Source organism: Chiloscyllium plagiosum, chromosome 43 (genome assembly GCF_004010195.1).
Source record: "Chiloscyllium plagiosum isolate BGI_BamShark_2017 chromosome 43, ASM401019v2, whole genome shotgun sequence".
In the NCBI taxonomy this organism is placed as follows: domain Eukaryota; kingdom Metazoa; phylum Chordata; class Chondrichthyes; order Orectolobiformes; family Hemiscylliidae; genus Chiloscyllium; species Chiloscyllium plagiosum.
In genome coordinates this window covers 13,033,084-13,055,752 of record NC_057752.1, presented here as the reverse complement: position 1 = coordinate 13,055,752, position 22,669 = coordinate 13,033,084, and the positions used below count along the sequence as shown (strand labels likewise).

The following is a 22,669-nucleotide window of genomic DNA, read 5'->3' as shown; positions in this document are numbered from 1 at the left end:
GCTTTTCTGAAGTCCTTTACAAATAATGGTGGCCAACTTTATGTGCAGTGGTGTCAATATTTCATAAAGTACCAACTGAACCTCCTCAAATGTTTACCCCACTGGTAAGTAATTTGTCTGAACAAAATAAGTATTAATATTTTCAGGAGTATTTTTGTTTCTGGTACACCTTATTAGATAGATCTTCCCACAAAACATTTTGCCCATTGTGTTTATGATGGTAAATGAAATGTTGTCATTTATTACAAGGGGAAAGATTTGCGATATTGGATATTAGTGGGACCACAGCTGGAGGACTGTGTACAGTTTCAATCTCTTTACTTAAGACAGCGTGAGAAGCAACTGATACCTGGGATGAAGGGATTGTCTTATGAGGAAAGGTTGGATGGGCTGGGCCTGTATTTATTGAAGTTTAAAAGAATGAGAGGTGATCTGAGTGAAACAGATTTGATTGGGGTGGCACAGTGGCTAGCACTGCTGCCTTACAGTGAGCTGGGTTCAATTCCAACCTTGGGCAACTATCTATGTGGAGTTTGCACATTCGCCCTGTGTCTGCGTGGGCTTCCTCTGGGTGTTCCAGTTTCCTCCCACATGTGCAGGTTAGATGGATTGGCCATGCTTAACTGCCCCTAGTGTCCAGGGATGTACAGGCTGGGTGGGTTATCCATTGGAAATGCAGGGTTGTGGGGTGGGTCTGGGTGGGATGCTCTTCAGCGGATCACTGTGGACTTGATGGGCCGAATGGCCTGTAGGGATTCTATGATCTTGACAAGTGGGAAGCTGAAAGGATGTGTCATCTTGTAGAAGAGACTAAAGTAACTTAAAAATGAGGAGTCTCCCATTTAAGATGGACAATTCTTTCCTCTCAGAGGGTTATGAGTCTGTGGAATTCTCATCCCCAGGCCAGTGCAGCCCAGCACATTCATTTTTAAAGCAGAGGTAGAAACATTCTTGAGTAATCAAACTTTATCGGGAGGGGCAGCTGGGAAACTGGGGTTGAATGGATCAGCCATCATCTTAATAAATGGCACAGCCAGCTGAAGAGACTGGGTGGTCTACTCCTGTACCTAACTCACATGTTTATATATTGAAAATCTGTGCACCTTCTTTACTTTTAACCCTGTAAGAACAATCTATTGTTTGTTGCCGTATTTGAAGCTGATTGTCCCAGGACTGCATGATGTGGGCCACTCTAATGACCAAGAAAAGGAGATGAAGATTACATCGAAGACCTACTGCAGCATCCTGTTCTTCCATCTCCTTCTTTGGGATGTCAGTAAGCGCTGTCGGTGACTCCGGAATCACAGCTGGTGTTTGTTCATCTCGGGATAATCTGCGGCTCAGTGATCCATCCTTCCAGCCTTTCTGTCAAAAGTGAAAGGAAACAATGACAACCTGAATCCGTTCATTTGGAGCCAGAGAGGTCTGATTTCAGGGTCCCGACATCCCAGTGCACCCAATTCATAGCAGCACACCCTTCCATCTGTTACATTCAGTACACAGGAAACCACAGGTAACATGCCATGATATCCCATGACATGCTTCCTACCAGTGTCTCTCCACAATGGAACCACAGGGTTACCATCAGAAATAGGAACAGGAGTGGGCCATGCGGCCCCTCGAGCCTGCTCCACCATTCAACAGGATCATGGCTGATCCGACATTCACTTCATACATTTTCCCCTTAACCCCATGATTCTCGACTGATCAAGAATCTCCCTCTCTTTCAGAAATGAGATAACAAGAATCCAGAGACAGTATTTCATAGAATCCCTATAGTGTGCAAACAGGCCATTTGGCCCAACAAGTCCACACTGACCCTCCGAAGAATAACCCACCCAGACCCATTCCCTTACCACTCTACACTTACCCCTGACTAATGCACCTAACCCACACATTCCTGACCACTATGGGCAATTTAGCATGACCAATTCACTGATCCTGCGCATCTTTCGATTGTGGGAGGAAACCCACGCAGACACAGGGAGAACATGCAAACTTCACACAGACAGTCACCTGGGGCTGAAATCGAACCCAGGTTCCTGGCGCTGTGAGGCAGCAGTGCTCGCCACTGAGCCACCATGCCATCCTGTATGTTCCTGTTAGGGTGAAAGGCAAGGCTAGTAGGTGTAGGGGATACTGGATGACTAGAGAAATTGAGGCTCTGGTCAAGAAAAAGAAGGAAGCATATGTCAAGTATAGACAGCAGGGATCTCTAGAAAGGTATAAAGGCAGTAGGAGTATACTTAAGAGAAAATCAGGAGGGCAAAAATAGGGTGAAGGAAAAAAACAAAGAGACTCTATAAGTACATTAAGGGCAAAAGAGTAACTCAGAGAGAGATTAGGGCCTCTTAAAGACCAGCGAGGCAGCCTATATGTGGAACCGCAGGAGATCGGTGGGATACTAAATTAATATTTTGCATCACTGTTTACACAGGAATGAGAGCATGATGAAGGGCTTATGCCCGAAACATCGATTCTCCTGCTCCTCGGATGCTGCCTGACCTGCTGTGTTTTTCCAGCACCACATTCTTGACTCTGATCTCCAGCATCTTCAGTCCTCACTTTCTTCTATGTGAACATAGGAGGTATGGTTAGTAAGTTTGTACATGACACCAAAATTGGAGGTGTAGTGGACAGCAAAGAAAGTTATCTCAAGAGTACAACGGGATTTTTATCAGATGGGCAAATGGGCCAAGAAGTGGCAGATGGAGTGTTTGGAAAGGCAAATCTTAGCAGGATTTATACACTTAATGGTAAGTGTATAATGGGAGTGTTGCTGAACAAAGAGACCTTGGAGTGCAGGTTCATAGCTCCTTGAAAGTACAGTCACAGGTAGATAGGATAGTGAAGAAGGGCATTTGTACGCTTTCCTTTATTGGTCAGTGCATTGAGTAAAGGAGTTGGGTGGTCATGTTGTGGCTGTGCAGGACATTGATTCAGCCACTTTTGGAATACCGTGTTCAATTCTGGTCTCCCTGCTATAGGAAGGATGTTGTGAAACTTGAAAGGGTTCAGACAAGATTTACAAGTATGTTGCCAGGGTTGGAGGATTTGAGCTATAAGGAAAGCTTGAATAGGCTGGGGTTGTTTTCCCTGGAGCATTGGAGGCTGAGGGATGAAGGGTAAATAGACAAGGTCATTTCTCTGGGGTGGGGGAATCCAGAACTAGAGGTTTAGGGTGAGAGAGGGAAGATTTAAAAGGGCAACTTTTTCACACAGAGGGTCGTGCGTGTATGGAATGAGCTGCCAGAGGAAGTGGTGGAGGCTGATACAATTACAACTTTTAAAAGACATCTGGATGGGTATATGAATAGGAAAGGTTTTGAGGGATATGGACCAAATGCTGACAACCGGGACTAATTTAATTCAGGATATCTGGTCAGCATGGATGAGTTGGACCGAAGGGTCTGTTTCTGTGCTGTACATCTCTATGACTCTGTGACTCTCAGCCTTAACTATACACAAGGACTTTGCCCCCACAGCTTTGTGTGGCAAAGAGTTCCAAATACACTCACCCCTCTCAGAGAAGGAATTCCTCCTCATCTCAGTCTTAAAATAACACCCCTTTATTCTGAGACTATACCCTCTGGTCCGAAACACTCCCATGAGGGGAAACCTCTCAGCATTTTCCCTGGCCCCTTCAGAATCTGATGAGATTTGATCAATAGCTCATTGGATGGAATGGTGGCTCAGTGGTTAGCACTGCTGCCTCACAGCACTAGGGACCACAGTTTGATTCCAGCCTTGGGCAACTGTCTGTGTGGAGTTTGCATATTCCTCCTGTGTCTGCATGGGTTTGCTCTAGTTTCCTCCCACAGTCCAAAGAATCGCAGGTTAGGTGAATTGGCCGCGGGAAATGCAGTGTTACAGGGATAGAGTAGTGGGTGGGTCTGGTTGGGATGCTCTTTGGAGGGTTGGGATGAACTGAATGGCCTGCTTCCACATTGTACCACAATTATTCAGGGTCTGAGTGATTCTATTTAAATTACATTTGGTACACAACCAGAGTCTACCATGATCCTGATTTGGAGCCACTCAGTGCCTTCACACATTATATCATTGACATCACTGCATCATCTTATAGGTTGGAGGACCTTTAGTGGGTCTTGCTACAAACAGTCGGCAGCTAATAGCCCGGTTGTATTGGGCACCACAAGGTACATTACCAGAAACTAGCACAAACTGTTTGATTTTTGCCCAGCAGAGAGCAGTCTGCTCATTCAGCAAACATAACCTGTCTTGCTAAACTACAGTAACACCTCCTGATAAAAGCAGGATTATTTCTTCAGCAAAATGCAGTTATTGAAGGATAGTTACAAAATACAAATGAAGTGCGTAAACTCAATCCCAGTCACTTCATGTTGTGTGTGTGACGGTACTGTGTCTTTAAGGGAGATGTGTTCTGTGCTGCCCTTCTTGCAAACAGGGGTTGCCACAGTGTTACCGGATTATCTGTTTCAAAAGCAGTGGGGAAATAACTTTGAGCGCCTCGAGTGTTTGTTTTAAATTAGACCAAAGTAGGTGGAGTCAAGCTCCCACAGAGCCAGGGTTTCAGTTTTGCTTTCATTCGGGATTTGCAGTTGGCTGTTGAAGCAGATAGATATAGCGCTCTGCCTCTCTCTCCCTGCTGCAGCTAATAGCTCGAGTTCTCTCTCTAGCTGGATTCATTCTGTTGGTTCCTTCTCCTGGACTGGAGGAGATAGCATGTGAGGAAAATCTGTTTTGCTGAATTTGCCTTTTCCAAGGGTGTGTTTATGCATTTTGGAACAGTTGATGATTTGTAGCTAAATAACACATTATTTTGTGAAGTATTTTGATAGAATTAACATTACGCCAATTCTTCCTTTTTTGTTTGTATTTTAACTGTGGTGTAAGAATAAAGTATAGTTTGCTTAAAGCCTCTTGGTGGACCAAGTAAACCACATCTAGAACACAGCTTACACTTGCTTTTAAACACAATAAAAAGTTCAAATCTAGGCTATCTCCTTGATATATTTTGAAGGAGTTTGGTCTGGTCTATAACATGCGTGACTGATGGGGAAATTACCCATTCAAGTCTGTTCTGGTTAGGATTTATGAAACCATCAGATTAACACCAGTGCTTATTCTCAGACTGACTGGTACAATGACTCTCTGGGATACAGGTGAACCTAGCCATGACTGATGAACTGCTGGCCGCAAACATTCCTATCAGAATTCGTCAGTGACATCCCTGGGATGGAGGTCCAGTGGGCAATGAATGGCAGGGACTGGCAAACGGGGTAGAACCCAACAACGGCAGGATGTCAACTAGAAGTGAGGACAGTGAGTGATGGGTTGGCGTTTCACCCATCTTGTGAATGTCTGACATTGAAGAAGAGGCCAGGCTGGTAAGTTGATGCCATCCACTGGATTTCTCACCCATCCTGCCTCCGCTGCCCTGGTTGTATTAGGCACTGCAAGATACTGCCATCCAGAAAGTGCTATATGTAATGGTGAAGACGGCACAAGGGTGTTTTTAGATTGCGATACAATTCCTGGTGGGCCACAGTCCAGCTTGTGGACCAGATTACAAATGTACAGGGCCATTGTGAGAGGCTAGGCAGTATGAATCGAGTTTCCAGTAGCTATAGGTCCTGAGCACAAAATTAACCACAATGTGGCACCAATTTAGCAGCCTAGTTACACCGGCTACAGGATGACTAGTGTGAGGAATGGAAAACGGCATGCTACGGCAGAAGGGTATTTTCCAAAACTGGGGCAAACCACCTTGTGCCATCCATACTTTGTTGCCCAGCCTCGTGGGCAAACCAGCAGCACCAATTCTGGCACAAGGAGTACCCAACATATGCATAATGGCTGACACCAGGCCAAAAGGTGGGTTAGGGACTCATCTCTCAAGTGTGTTCAAAGTCCTTGCTCTGTTTCTGTCAGGTCAGGGACTCTGTTACTGTAAAGACTTCAATGTCTGGTTTTTCTGTAGTTTTGATTGTGGAATAAAATGGGAAAAGGATTGATTTAAAAAAAAAACTCAGAAAAGAATTGTTGCGCTTTTAAAAACTAGTGACTGGGACTCATTGTCAGTTGTGTTTACATGGCTGCTTTTCAGGCAGTGGAAGAGGAGAGATAAGCCTGAAGATAACTCTTCTATTGGATCCTGAGCAGTTGATGTAAGTGAACAATACAGAGGCAGAAGGTCTCCAGACTGGAAGCAGCAGGGTCTATCTCTGTATCTCTGCAGCAGAGTAACTCGAGTCTAGAGACAGTCAGTTCTCTTTTTCCAGCACTTTGTTAGAGGTTGTTGCCACTAAGTAGTGACTATGAAACTGAACAAGTAATGTGTAGTCCCTGGATTCTCAGTAAAGAACTGAGAATGTGGAGAAAGAGGATCAATAAACAGATGGTCTTGGGAAGATAAAGGAATATCTCATTGAAGCCTGTGAACTGGTGTTATTGAACTGTGTTTCCCCACTGGTAACACCAATCTTGTGTATTGTCTGTCTATGTAGGGATTTTAAAAAGGTTTTAGAGTTCCAAGGAGCAAAGTATATGTCGGTGGTTCATTGTTTTGTTTACCAGTAGCTAGAGCTTAATTTTGGAATAAACGATAGTCTTGTTAATAGCAGGAACCTGGTCAGTGTTTTGATTAGATTAGATTACTTTGATTAGATTAGATTTGATTAGATTACTTACAGTGTGGAAACAGGCCCTTCGGCCCAACAAGTCCACACCGCCCCGCCGAAGCGCAACCCACCCATACCCCTACATTTACCCCTTACCTAACACTACGGGCAACCCACCCATACCCCTACATTTACCCCTTACCTAACACTACGGGCAACTTTAGCATGGCCAATTCACCTGACCTGCACATCTTTGGACTGTGGGAGGAAACCGGAGCACCCGGAGGAAACCCACGCAGACACGGGGAGAACGTGCAAACTCCACACAGTCAGTCGCCTGAGGCGGGAATTGAACCCGGGTCTCTGGCGCTGTGAGGCAGCAGTGCTAACCACTGTGCCACCGTGCCGCCCACAAGAACTGTTTCTGTGAACCTAAATGTGCAGTTGAGCATGTAGGTGGTACACACTGCTGTGACTGAACTTTGGTGGTTGAGGGAGTGGAGGTTGGAGGTGAGTTTCACTCATTTTCATTTCAGGCTTATACTGGCAGCCATAGGACCGCATCCATCATTAGAAAGGCACAAATGTGATGGTCTAATTGGACCTAATTTCAGTAGAGCACCATCCTGACTCCTCACATACTGAAGCAGTCACTGTCCAAAAGCTGCAAGACCTCAACAATGGCCATGTTTGAGCTCAAAAGTGACAAGCCACACACGTGCCAGGCAACGGCTATCTCCAATAAGACAGAATCTAACTGTTGCTCCCCCACCCCGCCATTCAATGGCATTACCATCACTGAATCCCCCACTATTAACATCCTGGGGGTTATCATTGATCAGAAACTTAACTACACTTGCCACATAAACACAGTCACTACAACAGCAATTCAGAGGTTAGGAATACTGTGGTAAAAAACTCCCCTCCTGACTCCCCAAAGCCTGCCCCACCATCTACAAGACACAAGTCAGGAGTGTGATGGAATACTCCCCACTTGCCTGGATAGGAGCAGCTCCAACAACACTCAAGAAGCTCGACACCATCCAGGAAAAAGCAATCCACTTGATTGGCCCCACATCCACAAGCATCCACTCCCTCCCCCCACCGACGCTCAGTAGCAGCAGTGTGTACCATCTACAAGATGCACTGCAGGAATTCACCAAAGATCCTCAGACAGCACCTTCCAAACCCACGACCACTTCCATCTAGAAGGACAAGGGAAGCAGATACGTGGGAACACCACCCCCTGCAAGTTCCCCTCCAAGCCCCTCACCATCCTGACTTGGAAATACATCGCCGTTCCTTCAGTGTTGCTGGATCAAAATCCTGAAATTCCCTCCCTCAGGGCATTGTGGGTCAACACACAGCACATGGACTGCAGCGGTTCAAGATGGCAGCTCACTCCCACCTTCTCAAGGGGGCAACTAGGGACGGGGTAATAAATGCTGGCCCAGCCAGCAATGCCCACATCCCATGATAGAACATTAAAAAAATCATATTTATTATAAACGCTCTTTATAACATGCAACAAAATGAATCACTACTTAAATAGCGAGGTTTCAAACATGTTGCAAACTGAATCTAAATGGAACAAATTCAATCCAAAGCATTTTCACTTTCCAAAAGTACTGACTGCAAGATTATCATTTGGTAGCCTCAGATGTCCACATTAAAACATTTCAACTCATCAAGCTCATTAACACTGAATAAGGCACACCAATCAGGGAGCTCCTTTCCAAATAAACTTCAGTATCTCCGTTGAAAATGGTTGCCTTGAGACTCATTACAGCTCAGCCTGCCTTCTCCTCTGCATCATTTTGTAAAATCTGATCTTCTGAGACACCAAGTCCTGATCAAGACAAAAAAAAAGCCATAGACTTTGAGATTGCAATCTCATTCTTTGCTTGATGGCATAGAGCGCATAGAAGGGAGTGGACATAAAATACAAATATAAAAAACAGGAGCCATTTGGCCCTTCAAGTCTGTTCTGCCATTCAATAGGATCATGGCTGATCCTCTATCTCGATATCATATTCCTGCTTTTTCACCATACCTCTTGATGTCTTTAAAATCTAAAATATCTTGAATTTTCACATCTTTATTTTTCTAATTTAATCCAATAACCTATAATTCAACTATTTATTTATTTATTTATTTATTTACTTTTCTAATTCTTTTTGTTTCCTAAGAATTTGATCTTATGTATCTGTACCGAGGTTACTTTGTATCCAAGATGGCGCTGTAATGCGGTGACTGTAAACTTTGCAGTGTACTCATTTCAGTATGTGACAATAACGCTAATTCAATTCAACATACTCAGTGACCCAGCCTCTACAGCCTTCTGTGGAAGAGTAGTCCACAGGTTAACCATCCTTTGAGTGAAGCAATGTTTCCTCAACTCATTCCTAAATGGTCTACTCTGTATCCTGGGACTGTGCCCTCTGTGACTCCTGAACGAAGGGAAAATCTCCCTCTTAGAATTTAATACATTGCAATCAGATCCCCTTTCATCCCTCTAAACTCTAATGAACACGTGCAGTCAAACCAATCTCTGGTCATGCTACAGTCCTCCCATACCCAGATCAGCAGAGTGAACCTCAGCTGTATTCCCTCTGTATCCTCACTTAAGGAGACCAAAACTGCACACAATGTTCCAGGTCAAGGCCAAGGTATAACTGCAGTAAGACATCCTGATGTTTGAACTCGAACTCCTCTCGCAATGAAGGCCAACACACCATTTGCCTTGATAATCTTTGAAATAAATGGGCTTTTGATGCTGCCAGTTTGGACAAAGTGATCTTAGGGGAAATTCAAAAGTGTGCTTGAAGCTGAAAACACTCACCACGAAACATCTGTCAGCACTATTAAATTATAAGCAATGATGCCAGTAGAAGGGGTAATTGACAAGCAAAGATGACTATTTACTGTGCACTCGACAAAAGGATATTAAAAATAGACAAAGAACTGGTGCTTTTCCACAGTCCTCATTTCAGAAAGGATTTAGTGATGTAATAAGAATTCTAAATCCTAGCTTTTGCATGTTTTGAATATTGTGGAATGGGGGTACGTGATAAGATGTTTCTTCTGAATGAGTCTGGTCAGTTTCCGTGTCATTCCAGATGGGGCAGGCTGAGAGGGAGTCAGAGATTCATGTGCTTCTAAGCGGGAGGTGGGGGTCTGAAATTTATTTTATGGGAGCACACTTTGCTCTTTTCCCAGACAGATTTTCCTATTACAAGTTTTCCATTCCACTCTGGATTCTCAGATCCTTTTGGAAAAATCAACCCAGTTTCTCCCAAGCACTCCCCTTTGGGGAGTAAGTGGAATTCCAAAGTTTGTTGGAGGTTTTCAAAGATGTAAAAGACATTTTGTTTTAAGTCTTTACAAGCATGCAACAATTTTTAAAGGAGAGCATCCAAAAGCAGTTAGAAGTGTTCCATAGATTTCAAAGCTTATAAATACGTTTGAAAGTATTTAAATATTTCAAAAGGCTGCGTTTGCTGACACCCAAGAGGGTCGAAGCAGCAAAAGTTCTGGAATAAATTGAAAATAAGGAATGAAAAAATGTTAACAAATCCTTAAAAATGAAAAAAAGAATGATTGCTGAAGTGCATACATGAAAAAAAAGTTGTTAAACAAAGAAGTTTTTAAAAAAATTGTGGAAATTGGCCATCTATTGTGCATGGGGCAATCTAGAACAAGAGATGATAGTTTTACAATAAGGGGTAGCAGATTTCAAACAGAAACTACTTCTCTCAAAGGGCTGTGAATCTGCGGAATTCACTGCCCCAGAGTGCGGTGGATGCTGAGATATTGAGTAAATTTAAGGAGGAGAGACAGATCTTTAATTAGTAATGGGTTGAAGGGTTATGGAGAGCAGACAGGAAAGTGGAGTTGAGGCCAAGATGATTGTGGTAAATGGCAGAGCAGGCTCAAGGGGTTGAATGGCCTACTCCTTCTCCTAGTTCTTATGTTCTTGTGTGGAGATGCATGTGCAATTAAGAAAGGAGACATCAGACTTTATCAATGGATAATTGGTGTCTGCAAACATTCTGATTTCAAAAATGCTAGGCCTTATCACATTAATGATAATGGTCTAATTATCGTTCATCAGGGATTAATTAGGGTTAGAGTACTTAAAACAGTGAAACAGAATAAGTTATGAAGCAGACATTACAGCAAACCAACTGAGTTCTATGGGAGCAGGTTCCAAGTCCAAAGCAGATAAACTGCCAAGCAGGGTCACAACACTATACACATGGCACCTTAAAGGTGAAACTCTCTCAAATCAAGGTACAACAGGCTTCACTGATCCTTTCAACATTGGTTCATGGTACAGCATTCTATAAACCAGGTACGGTCATAATAAGCAATGCCATTGCAATTGACTGGAAAACCTGGGCCAGTATAACCTTTTATAATACTTGAGAGCCAGCCATTCTATCACTATGGCGTGGGGGTCAATTACCTTGATGGCTCGCTTGTAATGCTGTGTGATGCCAACATCGTTGGTTCAATTCCAACACTGGCTAAGGTCACCACTAAGAATTCTCCTTCTCAACCTTTCCCCTTGTCTGAGGCATGGTGATCCTCAGGTTAAAACACCACCAGTCTTCATTGTCTAAGGAGAGAGCAACCCTTCAGTCTGTTAACAGTATGGAAACTCTACCTTTACCTTATCAGATATGGTTACAGGAGAGATGGTGACATGGCACTAATGTGACTAGACTAATAATCCAAATGTTCTGGGGACACAGGCTCAAACCTCTGGTGGAATTTAAATTCAATTCATACATGTGGAATGGAAAACTAAACTTTATGGTGACTGTGACAACTATAACTGAGGGAAGGAAATCTGTCTACATGTGACCCCAGCCCCACAGCAATGTGGTTGACTGTTAACCACTGTCTGAAATGGCCAAAACAGCCAGTCTATTCAAGGGCAATTAGGGATTGGCAGCAATACGAGCCTTACCAATGATGCCCACATTGTTTACAGGTCAATGGCTCTCTTATCATAATTTGTAATAACACTCAAGGTCAAAGACGCTTCTGTAACATGACATATTATAATATTCACAGTTCAGTAACCGTATTAGTGTAAGATGGTGTATTAAATTATACTCGAAGGTTGCTGAGTCAATTGCCATAATGACGCCAGGGATTGATTTGCAAATAAAGTCCTGACTCAGCAAGTGGTAGAAGATTGTTGAGCGAATCCTTGATCAAATCCAAGTGACAGAGGCTGACAACGCATTTTTCTTGTTGTTACATTATTGCTGGGAAACACTCAGCATGAAAGCAGAATATGAGGCCAAGGAGAAAACACTTGCAAAAGTACAAGTTACAACAAAGCAAGTAAATGGAAACAAGTAAAGCAAATGAATCGAACAGTTGGTGAATAGAAATGGTGGTTCAGCATGAGAACGATTAAAACAGGAGGTACAAACTGTCCAAATCAAGTGAATTCTGATGAAAAGACAGAAAAGACTCAAGGCTGAGTTTCCACAAATGAACAGCTTTATTAGATGTGCAACTAAAACAGACATATGGTTATAGACTGGATAAAAATGAATGAATGCCAGAGCAGATATTAAAATAAGAAATCAATAAAAGAGGACACAGCTGGGTATTGAAAGGAAAGTTACCAAAATGCATCATAGAAAATGTTTTCCATACGTATATTGGCCCCGGGGTGTAACCACTGACCAGAGACAGAATTGTACTCGCTAAGTAAACACTGTGGCTACAAGAGTAGGTCACAGGTTAGGAATCCTGTGAACTCCCCAAAGCCTGTCCCACCATCTACAAAGGAACAAGTCAGGAGTGTGATGGAATACTCCCCACTTGCCCCACTTGGAGTTGGGCAGCTCCAACTACACTCAAGAAGCTTAATGCCATCCAGGACAAAGCAGCCTTGTTTGATTGGCTTTACATCCACAAACATCCACTCCCTCCACCACCGACACTCAATAGCAGCAGACAAGATGCTCTGCAGAAATTCACCAAAGATCCTTAAACAGCACCTTCCAAACCCACAGCCACTTCCATCTAGAAGGTCAAGGGCAGCAGATACATGGGAACACCAGTCCCTGCAAGTTCCCCTCCTAGCCCCTCACATCCTGGCTTGGAAATACATCGCCGTTCCTTCACTGTTGCTGGGTCAAAATCCTGGAATTCCCTCCCTAAGAACATTGTGGGTCAACCTACAGCACATGGATTGCAGTGGTTCAAGAAGGCAGCTCACCCCCACCTTCTCAAGGGGCAATTGGGGACGGGCAATAAATACTGGCCCAACCAGTGACACCCATATTGCAGGAATAAATTAATAAAATTTTAGCCCAGGTTGCCTTAGGGATGAACTTGACTTGGAAGGAAAGGGAATAATGTATTAACAGTGGGAATGCACGTCAGGAAGGCCATAAAAATAGGAAACCCAATTCTCATATTAAAGCTGATGTCACAAGAGGACTTTTCTTTCTCTTCAACCTCTGGGCAGTTAACCTGGTGGAGTGTCGCAGCTGTTTTTACTGAACAGATTTTAATTAAGTGGTTCTATTTTTAATACTTTTTTCTAATTAACCTGTTCAGAGATGTTATAACAGGTCATTGGAAAGTTAAGTATATTTTAGGCACTTGAGTTTACAAAAAACAGCAAAGATCAAGCAGATTCCCGTAGATTCTTACCAGGGCTAAGGATTCTGATGTGGGCAGAAATTTGAAATGTTCGGGCTTTAGTGCATCAGATCTGAGCAGGGTAAGTCACAGCAATGTAGAAAATAGGAGCACAAGTAGACCAATCAGCCCTTTCAGTCTGCTCCACCATTCAATACAATCATGGCCGATCATCCAACTCAGTCCCCTCTTCCCACTTTCTCCCCAATACCATTTAGCCCTACACATGATATCTGACTCTTTCTTGAAAGCATTCAATGTTCTGACCCTGGCTGCTTTCTGTGGTAGAGAATTCCACAGGTTCACCACTCTAAGTGAAGACATTTCTCCTCATCTCAATGCAAAATGGCCTTCCCCGTATCCTTAAACTATGACCCCCTGCTTCTGGAGTCGTGACCTGTTCAGAATTCTTCAAAGTTCTGACTGATTATCCTCAGGTAAATAGTTTGAGGTTACTCGCTTTGGTTAGTGAGATGGAACAACCTTCTTACCTGTTTATAAAAGAACACAAAGGTAGTTTAGATCCAGGCCTCCTCAAGGTTGGGTCACAGTCCCCAGCTGGATTGCAAGATGGAGCATGGGCTCCAAGGCAATGGTTAACACGGAGCGCTGACCAAGTGTTAACAGTTGTGATGGCCCTTAAAATCCTCATGTCTGTTTTCAGGAAAGCAGGCTTGTGGTCTAATTGACCAACTAAAAGAGCCTTTCCAAAGGTAAGTGTTCATTCAAAACCCCTGAAAATTAAACATCACTCTTCCCTTCCCACTGTCCCACACTCCTGATCTCCACCTACCTCCCGCCCTCACAGCTCCCCAATTACCCTTCTACCTCAGCCTCTCAGCTGTAAGCCACCCTGCCACAGGTCTCTCACTCTGTTGGCTCGACAACTTCCAAGCTTCAAAGTGGGGCCCATGACAAAAAAGCTTATGAAGCGCTGGCTTGGATTAAGAAAGATGAGGATGGCTTGAAGGTGGGATTCTCTGCTCGAAACAAATTTCTTTGAAAAGGCAATTGGATAATTGAATTGAGAGGAAGAATATTAACCAGGATTGTCAGGTGGTGAGGTGGCTTGTGAGGAGAAAACCACCAGCATGATCCTGATGATTGTGGTTGCTTTGCTCAATGGGCAGTGAACCTGGTTAATCAAGCAAGATACTGGCATTCCCCTGAGACTTTAATCCTCCAGTTCAAACCAGAGCACTTTTATTGCCTTGTCAGACCATTAGTGAATATGATTTCCATGCCTTGCAGTCTAAGCCACTTGGAATGTCATTGGAAGAGAGGGGAAACCGGCCCTTACCGACCTTATATGGAGACTACATTTCGAGACCAATAGTTGGCTGGAGGTCGACTGGGATTGAAGGAGTGCAAGGTTGCAACCACAAAAGCAAGGGTCAAGCAGTAAATAATGCAACTGGGACCCTTGGGACCGAATTGTAGTCACTAACACGTGGTCAAATTGGTATCCTGCTGTAAAATGGCACATGAACCGGCTTCACAGTCTCCCCAGTCTATTCTGCCAGCCCCCCAGGTTTATGATGTGCTCTCACAGCCACAGTGACCTACTCAAATATCTAAATGTTCATTTCATTTTCATTCGTGGAAGGCAGAGACACAGCATAATGTGTCTCCACTGCTCCACCTCTGAGTAAAAGCCTGCCAACACTCGAGGCCGGGAGGAGTATTATGGCAGAACATTTGATTATTAATAGGGTCTGGCATGGATTTGATGGAGATGAATAGCCTCCTTTGGTACCATAATACATCGAATATCTTCAAGGCCACCACTCTCTGGGAGGTAGCCTCTTAGGTCCTGGGGATTTATCAATGTTCAGCCTCATTAATGTCTCCAGTATAACCTTCTCATTAACACTAATTTCCTTCAGCTCCTCATTTTCCCTAGCCCCTCAGATCTCTATTTCTGGGAATTCTTTTATATCTTTCTCAATAAAACCTGGCACAAAGAAATCATTTAGCTTCTCTGCCACTTCTCTTTACCCTATTATAAATTCTCCTGAGGGCTTTTATTTTAACCAAACATTTTCTTTTTACATACCTACAGAAGCTTTTACAGACCTTTGTTTTGCTAGATTGCACCTATATTCTATTCTTTTGTTCACCAGTTTCGTGGTCTGCTTTTGCTGCATTCTGAAATCCTCAGACTCATGACTATTTCTGGTAATTTTACTTTTCTTTTACTCTTACACAATCTTAACTTCCTTTGACAGCCATGGTTAACTGACTGTCTTTGTCACTCAGAAGGTATTCATTGATCTGACTTCTTTCTTGTGGGAGTGTGGAATTTCCAAGGACTAAAGCTGCACCCCGCACCCCCCTTCCCCCAATGTTGACACGTACTTTGGGAAAGTATTGGAATCACTGTGGTCAGCCTCAGTGGTAAATCAGCCAGACTTTCTATTACTGACCAATATCCTACAGAAGTGATAAAGAGTCACTAGTCCGTCTGATCGATTCCAACCCTCCTTAATTTCCCATTCACTTCTGTGTTTCCAAACTGTCAGGTTCTATATGCATACTCATCCATGCACCTATACTCTGTATAATTAAATCAAAGTTAGAAGTTACATAACACCAGGTTATAGTCCAACAGGTTTATTTGAAATCACAAGCTTTCGGAGTGCTGCTCCTTCGTCAGACTAGGCACAAAACACAGCAAAATCTTTTGACCTCCACCCTCAGGCGCTTTCTCTCTGTTCTCTGCAGTCAAAACTAATTTTCCTTCAGAAGTTGCTGTACAATGTGACTTTAAATTGATAAGTTAGAGATATTTTACAAGCAAACCAGTCATCCTGTGCCTCTGCAAATTGGTGGAGGCATCCAGAGATGGGAAGCTAGAAACTTTCAGATCTGCAAGAACCAGCTCAACAGAATTTGTGGCCAAGGACTACTGAAAAGTGTGTGTGTGTGTGTGTTTGTGAATGAGAGTGTGTGTGTGTATCTGTGACAGGGGAATGAGTGAGTATGTGTGGGGGAGTGTATGTGTGAGTAAGTGTGGGTGTGTGTGTGTGTGTGTGTGTGTGTGTGTAGGAGTTTTGAAGGGATTAGAATTTTAATTAGTGGTATTATATTCTGACAGTATGTAACTGTTCATCTGTGGTTGGAGTTTAATCCTGTAATAAATGATGAGTACAGAAGAACAGTTTGTGTGTTCTGTCAACCTGGATCCAAAAGTAAGGTAAACTAAGGAATTCTATGCACTTATTTACAATCATTAACTTGAGATAATGCTGGGAGTAGCAGTGCCTGAGCTCCAGTATGCTATGTCAGTGAGTCGTACTATTGTTCATGATACATCCAGTCCCATTGACAGAAACAGACCTGAATATGAGGTTGGGGTATAACAGGCAGCAGATAGGTTCGCAGTCATTTTGCATCCACACCAAAGCCAATCTCTCCCCAAGGCTACACAGACTTTAAAATCATTCGCAACCTGGCTGGGCCAGATGGTGAAATATATCAGGAATCTCAATGACAAAGCTTGAGCAGAAGATGAAAAAGGAGACTTGTTTTTAATCCTATCTCATTCATCTCAGAAAAACCTTCACAGTGGTGTACATATACTGAGGTACTCGAAGGTGCAGAGATTGTTTGCAAATAGCTAAACAAGAAGGCAATGGTGGAATGGTACAAGTAATCTGAAATGCCCAGGCTAATGTTCCGAGATATGGGTGTGAACCCCATCATGGCAATCTGAATTCAGAAAAAAACCTTGGAATTAAAACTGGTATAATAACAGTCAATTGTCACATAAACCTAAGGTTGACTAATGTTCGTGAATTTAGTAGGTTAAGGGGTAATCTGATTGAAATCTTCAAGATATTAACTAGAAAAGACATGGTGGAAAAGGGTACACTATTTCCTCTGGTTGAGGATTCCAGAATGGGGGCTATAGTCCGAGAATAAGGCCCAGACCATTCAGAAGAGATGTTAGGAAGCACTTTGACAAACAAAGGGTGGTAGAGGTTTCAAACTCTCTTCCTCAAATGGCAGTGGATGTTGGATCAGCTGTTCATTTTAAATCTAAGATCAATAAATGTTATTGGTATTAAGGGACATGGGCCAAAAGCAGGTCTGTGGAGTTAGGCCACAGATCAGCCACAATCTCATTGAATGGCAGAACAGGCTCAAGGGGCTGAATGGCCTACTCCTGTTCCTCTGTTCCTCGAAGGAAGGGAGGAAATATGTTATCTTCTAGTCTATGTATGACTCTCGACAATAGGACTGACTCTTAATCACTCTCTGAAGTGGTCAAGCAAGTCACTCAGAACAAGGAGCAACTGGGCCGAAGGGCCTGTTTCCACACTGTAATGTAATGTAATCTAATCTAATCTAAGCAATAAATACTGGCCTTGCCAGCGACTCCCACATCCCTTGAAAGATTAAAGGAGAACAGTTAAGATTTTAAGTGGTGATAGCATTAGCAAAGTGAAGTTGATTTGGAGAACTGAAGATTGATATCTCGCGAAATGAAAGGCCTCTCACCGTGTCTTGAGTTTCACTCCCTTTGTTGACTATCCCCAGGTCGATGCTCCTCCGTCGCTCATCGACGCTCTTCCTTCGTTCCGCCTTCTTGGGTTTGCTTTCCAGTTTCTTCACCTGCCGGTCGATCTTGCCGCTGCTGAGCTTGCGGACTGGACTGGTCAGCCATTTCTTCAAGGTGCTCACCGACCGCTTGGAGCTCGGCGAGCTGGGAGCCGAACTGGTGGAGGGCTGTGGCTGGATCGAGGCCACTGAGGTGGAGATGCTGCCATCGCTTCCCGTCACTGAGTACGATTCTGAGAAAAAAATGAGAGCAGAACTTTCAGCGCTTGGCGTTGAGCTTATCCTTGCTGTCTGAGTGGGACACACCCTTTGTCACGCAATCATACCAGAATGGGAGATGTAACTACCTGGAAAGATGGAAGCTGGGAATCATTTCTGTTGAAAAGTGAAGGCTGAGGGAGGGTCCGATACTGATCTTTGACATATTAAACCCTTTCCTAATGTCATGCCCAGGAATGGCATGACCTACCTTTTAAGCTACAGACTTTGTTCAACCTGGCCTCTTTGAAATGACCCTTTCCTTCAAAAGGTGGACTATTATGTGACCAAGGTGGCCACCTAAAGTAAGCTAACCTGACGCATGGTGAAATTTACACACAGTTAGCCAATCTGACTTGTGTGTGGTGAAATGTTTTAATCTCTCCACTCTGCAGACACCCTGCCTGTATTCCTGATGAAGGGCTTTTGCCCGAAACGTCGATTTTCCTCCTGACCTGCTGTGCTTTTCCAGCACCACTCTAATCTAGACTCTGATTTCCAGCATCTGCAGTCGTTGTTTTTACCTAGAAATTTACCCACAGTCAGCTGACCTGACGTATGGTGACATTTGCACTTGGTCAGCTGACCTGACTGGTGTATCATGAAATTTACCCATGGTCAGCTGACCTGACATATGGTTAACTTTACATACGGTCAGCCGATCAGACTTCTTTATGGTGAAACTTACACATGGTCAGCTGACTTGACTTATGTATCATGAAATTAACCCATGGTCAGCTGACCTGGCATAATCAGACTTCTTTATGGTCAGCTGGCCTGATTTGTCTATGGTGACATTTACACATGGTCAGCTGATCTCATAGAGTCATAGAGATGTACAGCATGGAAACAGACCCTTCGGTCCAACCTGTCCATGCTGATCAGATATCCCAACCCAATCTAGTCCCACCTGCCAGCACCTGGCCCATATCCCTCCAAACCCTTCCCATTCAGGTACCCACCCAAATGCCTCTTAAATGTTGTAATTGTACCAGCCTCCACCTCATCCTCTGGCAGCTCATTCCATACACGCACCATCCTCTGTGTAAAACGTTGCCCCGTAGGTCTCTTTTATATCTTTCCCCGCTCACCCTAAACCTATGCCCTCTAGTTCTGGACTCCCCAACTCCAGGGAAAAGATTTTGCCTATTTACACTATCCATGCCCCTCATAATTTTATAAACCTCTATAAGGTGGGGGAGAGGGGAAATGAGGAAACTGGAGAACTCAGATTTCTCCAGTTTCCTCATTTCCCCTCCCCCCACCTTGTCTCAGTCAAATCCCTCGAACTCAGCACCGCCTTCCTAACCTGCAATCATCTTCCTGACCTCTCCGCCCCCACCCCACTCCGGCCTATCACCCTCACCTTGACCTCCCTCCACCTATCGCATTTCCAACGCCCCTCCCCCAAGTCCCTCCTCCCTACCTTTTATCTTAGCCTGCTGGACACACTTTCCTCATTCCTGAAGAAGGGCTTATGCCCGAAACGTTGATTCTCCTGTTCCTTGGATGCTGCCTGACCTGCTGCACTTTTCCAGCAACACATTTTCAGCAACATCCTTGTAAACCTTTTCTGAATCCTTTCAAATTTCACAACATCTTTCCAATAGGAAGGAGACCAGAATTGCACGCAATATTCTTACAGTGGCCTAACCAATGTCCTGTTTGTCTATGGTGACATTTACACATGGTCAGCTGATCTGAGTTGTTGAACTGACTTGTCTAACCAAAGTGGTAAAAACCAGCCAATTGTAAAGGTGCCAGCTACACTCAGCCTGAGACCAACACAGGATATTGATAAAATGAATGGATCTTCTTTGAGACAATGAAGGTGATTGTCAGGAGCCTCTCAGACAATAAACCAGGATGTGGCTAATCAATCGAAGACTATTGGATATTTGGTAAAGGAGTTGTGCTTGTGAAGCATCACATGGCTGGGCAGCCAAGTTTGTGCCTTTTGTCACTTTGAAAGTACTGACTACAGAAAACAAGAGGCAGCAGTAGCAGCAACAGTAGAAAGGACAGCAATAACTATGCTTTAAGAAAAAAGATTGTCACGTCTGCAAGCCTGTTCCTTTTCAGATCCACCAATACAATATCATGCCTAGTATAGGCATGAAAATATTGCAATCTTAAAGCATTTTTAAATGAGTAAAATAGCTTTTAAGATGATTGGTTGCACCTCATGTGATTTATGGCTGTACCTGATCCATACAGTCCTAAAACTCCAACAAATGCCTCATTAAATGTAGGCAATTACAGCCATTTGTGAAATTCATGAGTCACTCTATTAAGAATAGACTACCAACAGAACAGGACTATCACAGATCAGCTGGCTCACTTTTTTTTAACTTCACTCTGGACCATAGATATAGCAAAACATAATGCTTTTCCCCAAAAAGCATTCAAAAAGAGTACTTCATAGTGAATATGATATCAGAATATGACAAGCGATAACACGGGGTGTGTGATGGTTTAATACACCACCTTATTTGGAAAAAAAGACTGGGCTTGTCATAGGTCACACCGGTACAACAGCCATATTTTGTCATTTTAGTTAGGTATTAACAACAGACATTAGTTTGGCCTGTAACGTCATGACAAATAGCATCAGAAAAAAAATCATCTGAAAAGCCATTGAAAATGGGAGAAAGTTCTTTCTCTAAACTGTTCCAATTTCAGGTTCAGCTGAGAGATCCGACAACAAGAAGTAAGAATCTGTTAGTCTTACAAGACCCACCCCCACACACCATCAAAGGCAAAATCTTTCCAAGAACCAATAGACTTTCTACAAAAACAATACTTGATTACATTTGTCTTCTTTCTTTTCCTTCTTCATCTCTATCTAACCTTTGATGCTGTGATAGTGTTATTGAAACAACACCATTAAAAGTCTGGGCTAAGCATGTGAAGTTATGATCCCAGCTGACAGTAGTGCTGGACTAGTCAGATTCCATCGTGAATCTTGGTTCAATACATCGTTTCCTTTTGTTCAGTTAGTTAACATGGTAGTTGGTCACTAACGCACATTCACATTGCAGATCTTCTTTAACCACAGAACAGAAGTTCATTACTGCAACATAAATTCTGATTTATTTATATTCTTAATATCAGTTATTGTAGGCTTGGGTTCATGGATTTTGGGTTAGTAAGAGACATTGAGCCGTACAGCATGGAAACAGACCCTTCAGTCTAACACATCCATGTCAACCAGATACCCCAAATTATATCCTAATAGATATCCTAGTTCCATTTGCCAGCACTTGGCCCATATCCCTCTACACCCTTCCTATTCAGATGCCTATCCAGATGCCTTTTAAATGTTGTAATTGTACCAGCCTCCACCACTTCCTCTGGCAGCTCATTCCAAATACAAACCACCCTCTGGGTGAAAAAGCTGCCCTTAGGTGCTTTTTAAATCTTTCCCCTCTCACTTTAAATCTGTGACCTCTAGTTTTAGACTCCCCCACCCTGGGAAAAAGACCTTGGCTATTCACCCTATCCATGCCCCTCATGATTTTATAAAACTCTATAAGGTCACCCCTCAGCCTCCGATGTTCCAGGGAAAATAGCCCCAGCCTACTCAGCCTCTCTCGCCAGCTCAAACACTCCAACCCTGGCAACATCCTTGTCGATCTCTTCTGAACCTTTTCAAGTTTCACAGCATCCTTCCTATAGCAGGGAGACCAGAACTGACCGCAGTATTCCAAAAGTGGCTGAACCAATGTCCTGTACAGCTACAATATGATCGCGCAACTCTTATACTCAATGCACTGACCAATAAAGGCAAGATACCAAACGCCTTCTTCAATATCCTGTTTGTCCAAGGTTTTAGATTACCTTAGAGTGAGGAGTAAGTGTTAGTCCCAGATCAGAAGTGTTAGGATAAAGCCCTGAATAGGTTACTTAGAGCTGAGTATGTTTAGGCTCAGGTGTATGGCTCCAGGAAGAAGCTATCTCTGAACTGGAACTACAAGTTAAAGTCACAAGTGATTAAAACCTACCAAGGTGTTAGAGATAGATTTTGGTGTGAGTACTGTATGAGTGATGTTTTTGGATCCTGTATTGAGCTGTGTTTTGGGCATTTTTTTTCCTCATCTCTTGGTTTTTAAAAAAAACCCTTACGTTACTGCCATACAGCAATAGTGCTTATTTTGTTTTGGGCATTATATAAAAGCTGTTGATTTTCTTTTCAATTTGTAAAAGAATGTTTTGGGATTAATGGGGCTTTTAGTTTGTATTTAAACATCGTTGAATTTGTGTTACAAGGATTTGGAGATGCCGGAGTGGTCCAGGACATTCAGCCTCGGACCTTCGGGTGACCATCCTCCAAGTGGACTTCGGGACAGGCAGCAGAGGAAAGTGGCCGAGCAGAGGCTGATAGCTAAGTTCTGTACCCATAGGGAGGGCCTCAACCGGGACCTTGGGTTCAGGTCACATTACAGGTGATCACCATTGCACTACACACACACACACAGGTATTCCTACACACACACACTCTCACATAAACATGGACACAGATACACACAGACGCGCACACAGACACCCACACACACCCTTATAGACAC

At 43.4% G+C, this 22,669-nt stretch overlaps 1 protein-coding gene across 4 annotated transcripts in view; it reads right to left on the bottom strand.

The window, feature by feature from the left end:
* The window catches only part of LOC122543389 (rho guanine nucleotide exchange factor 25-like), a 351,958-nt gene that overhangs the window by 96,810 nt on the left and 232,479 nt on the right, over nt 1-22,669 (bottom strand). For all 4 annotated transcript variants that reach the window (XM_043682070.1, XM_043682072.1, XM_043682071.1 and 1 more), the window contains 2 exons: nt 17,784-18,076; nt 1,237-1,365 (listed from right to left, as the gene is read on the bottom strand). In XM_043682070.1, coding sequence (XP_043538005.1) covers nt 1,237-1,365; nt 17,784-18,076 — 422 coding nt within the window. The remainder of the gene's footprint in view (nt 1-1,236; nt 1,366-17,783; nt 18,077-22,669) is intronic.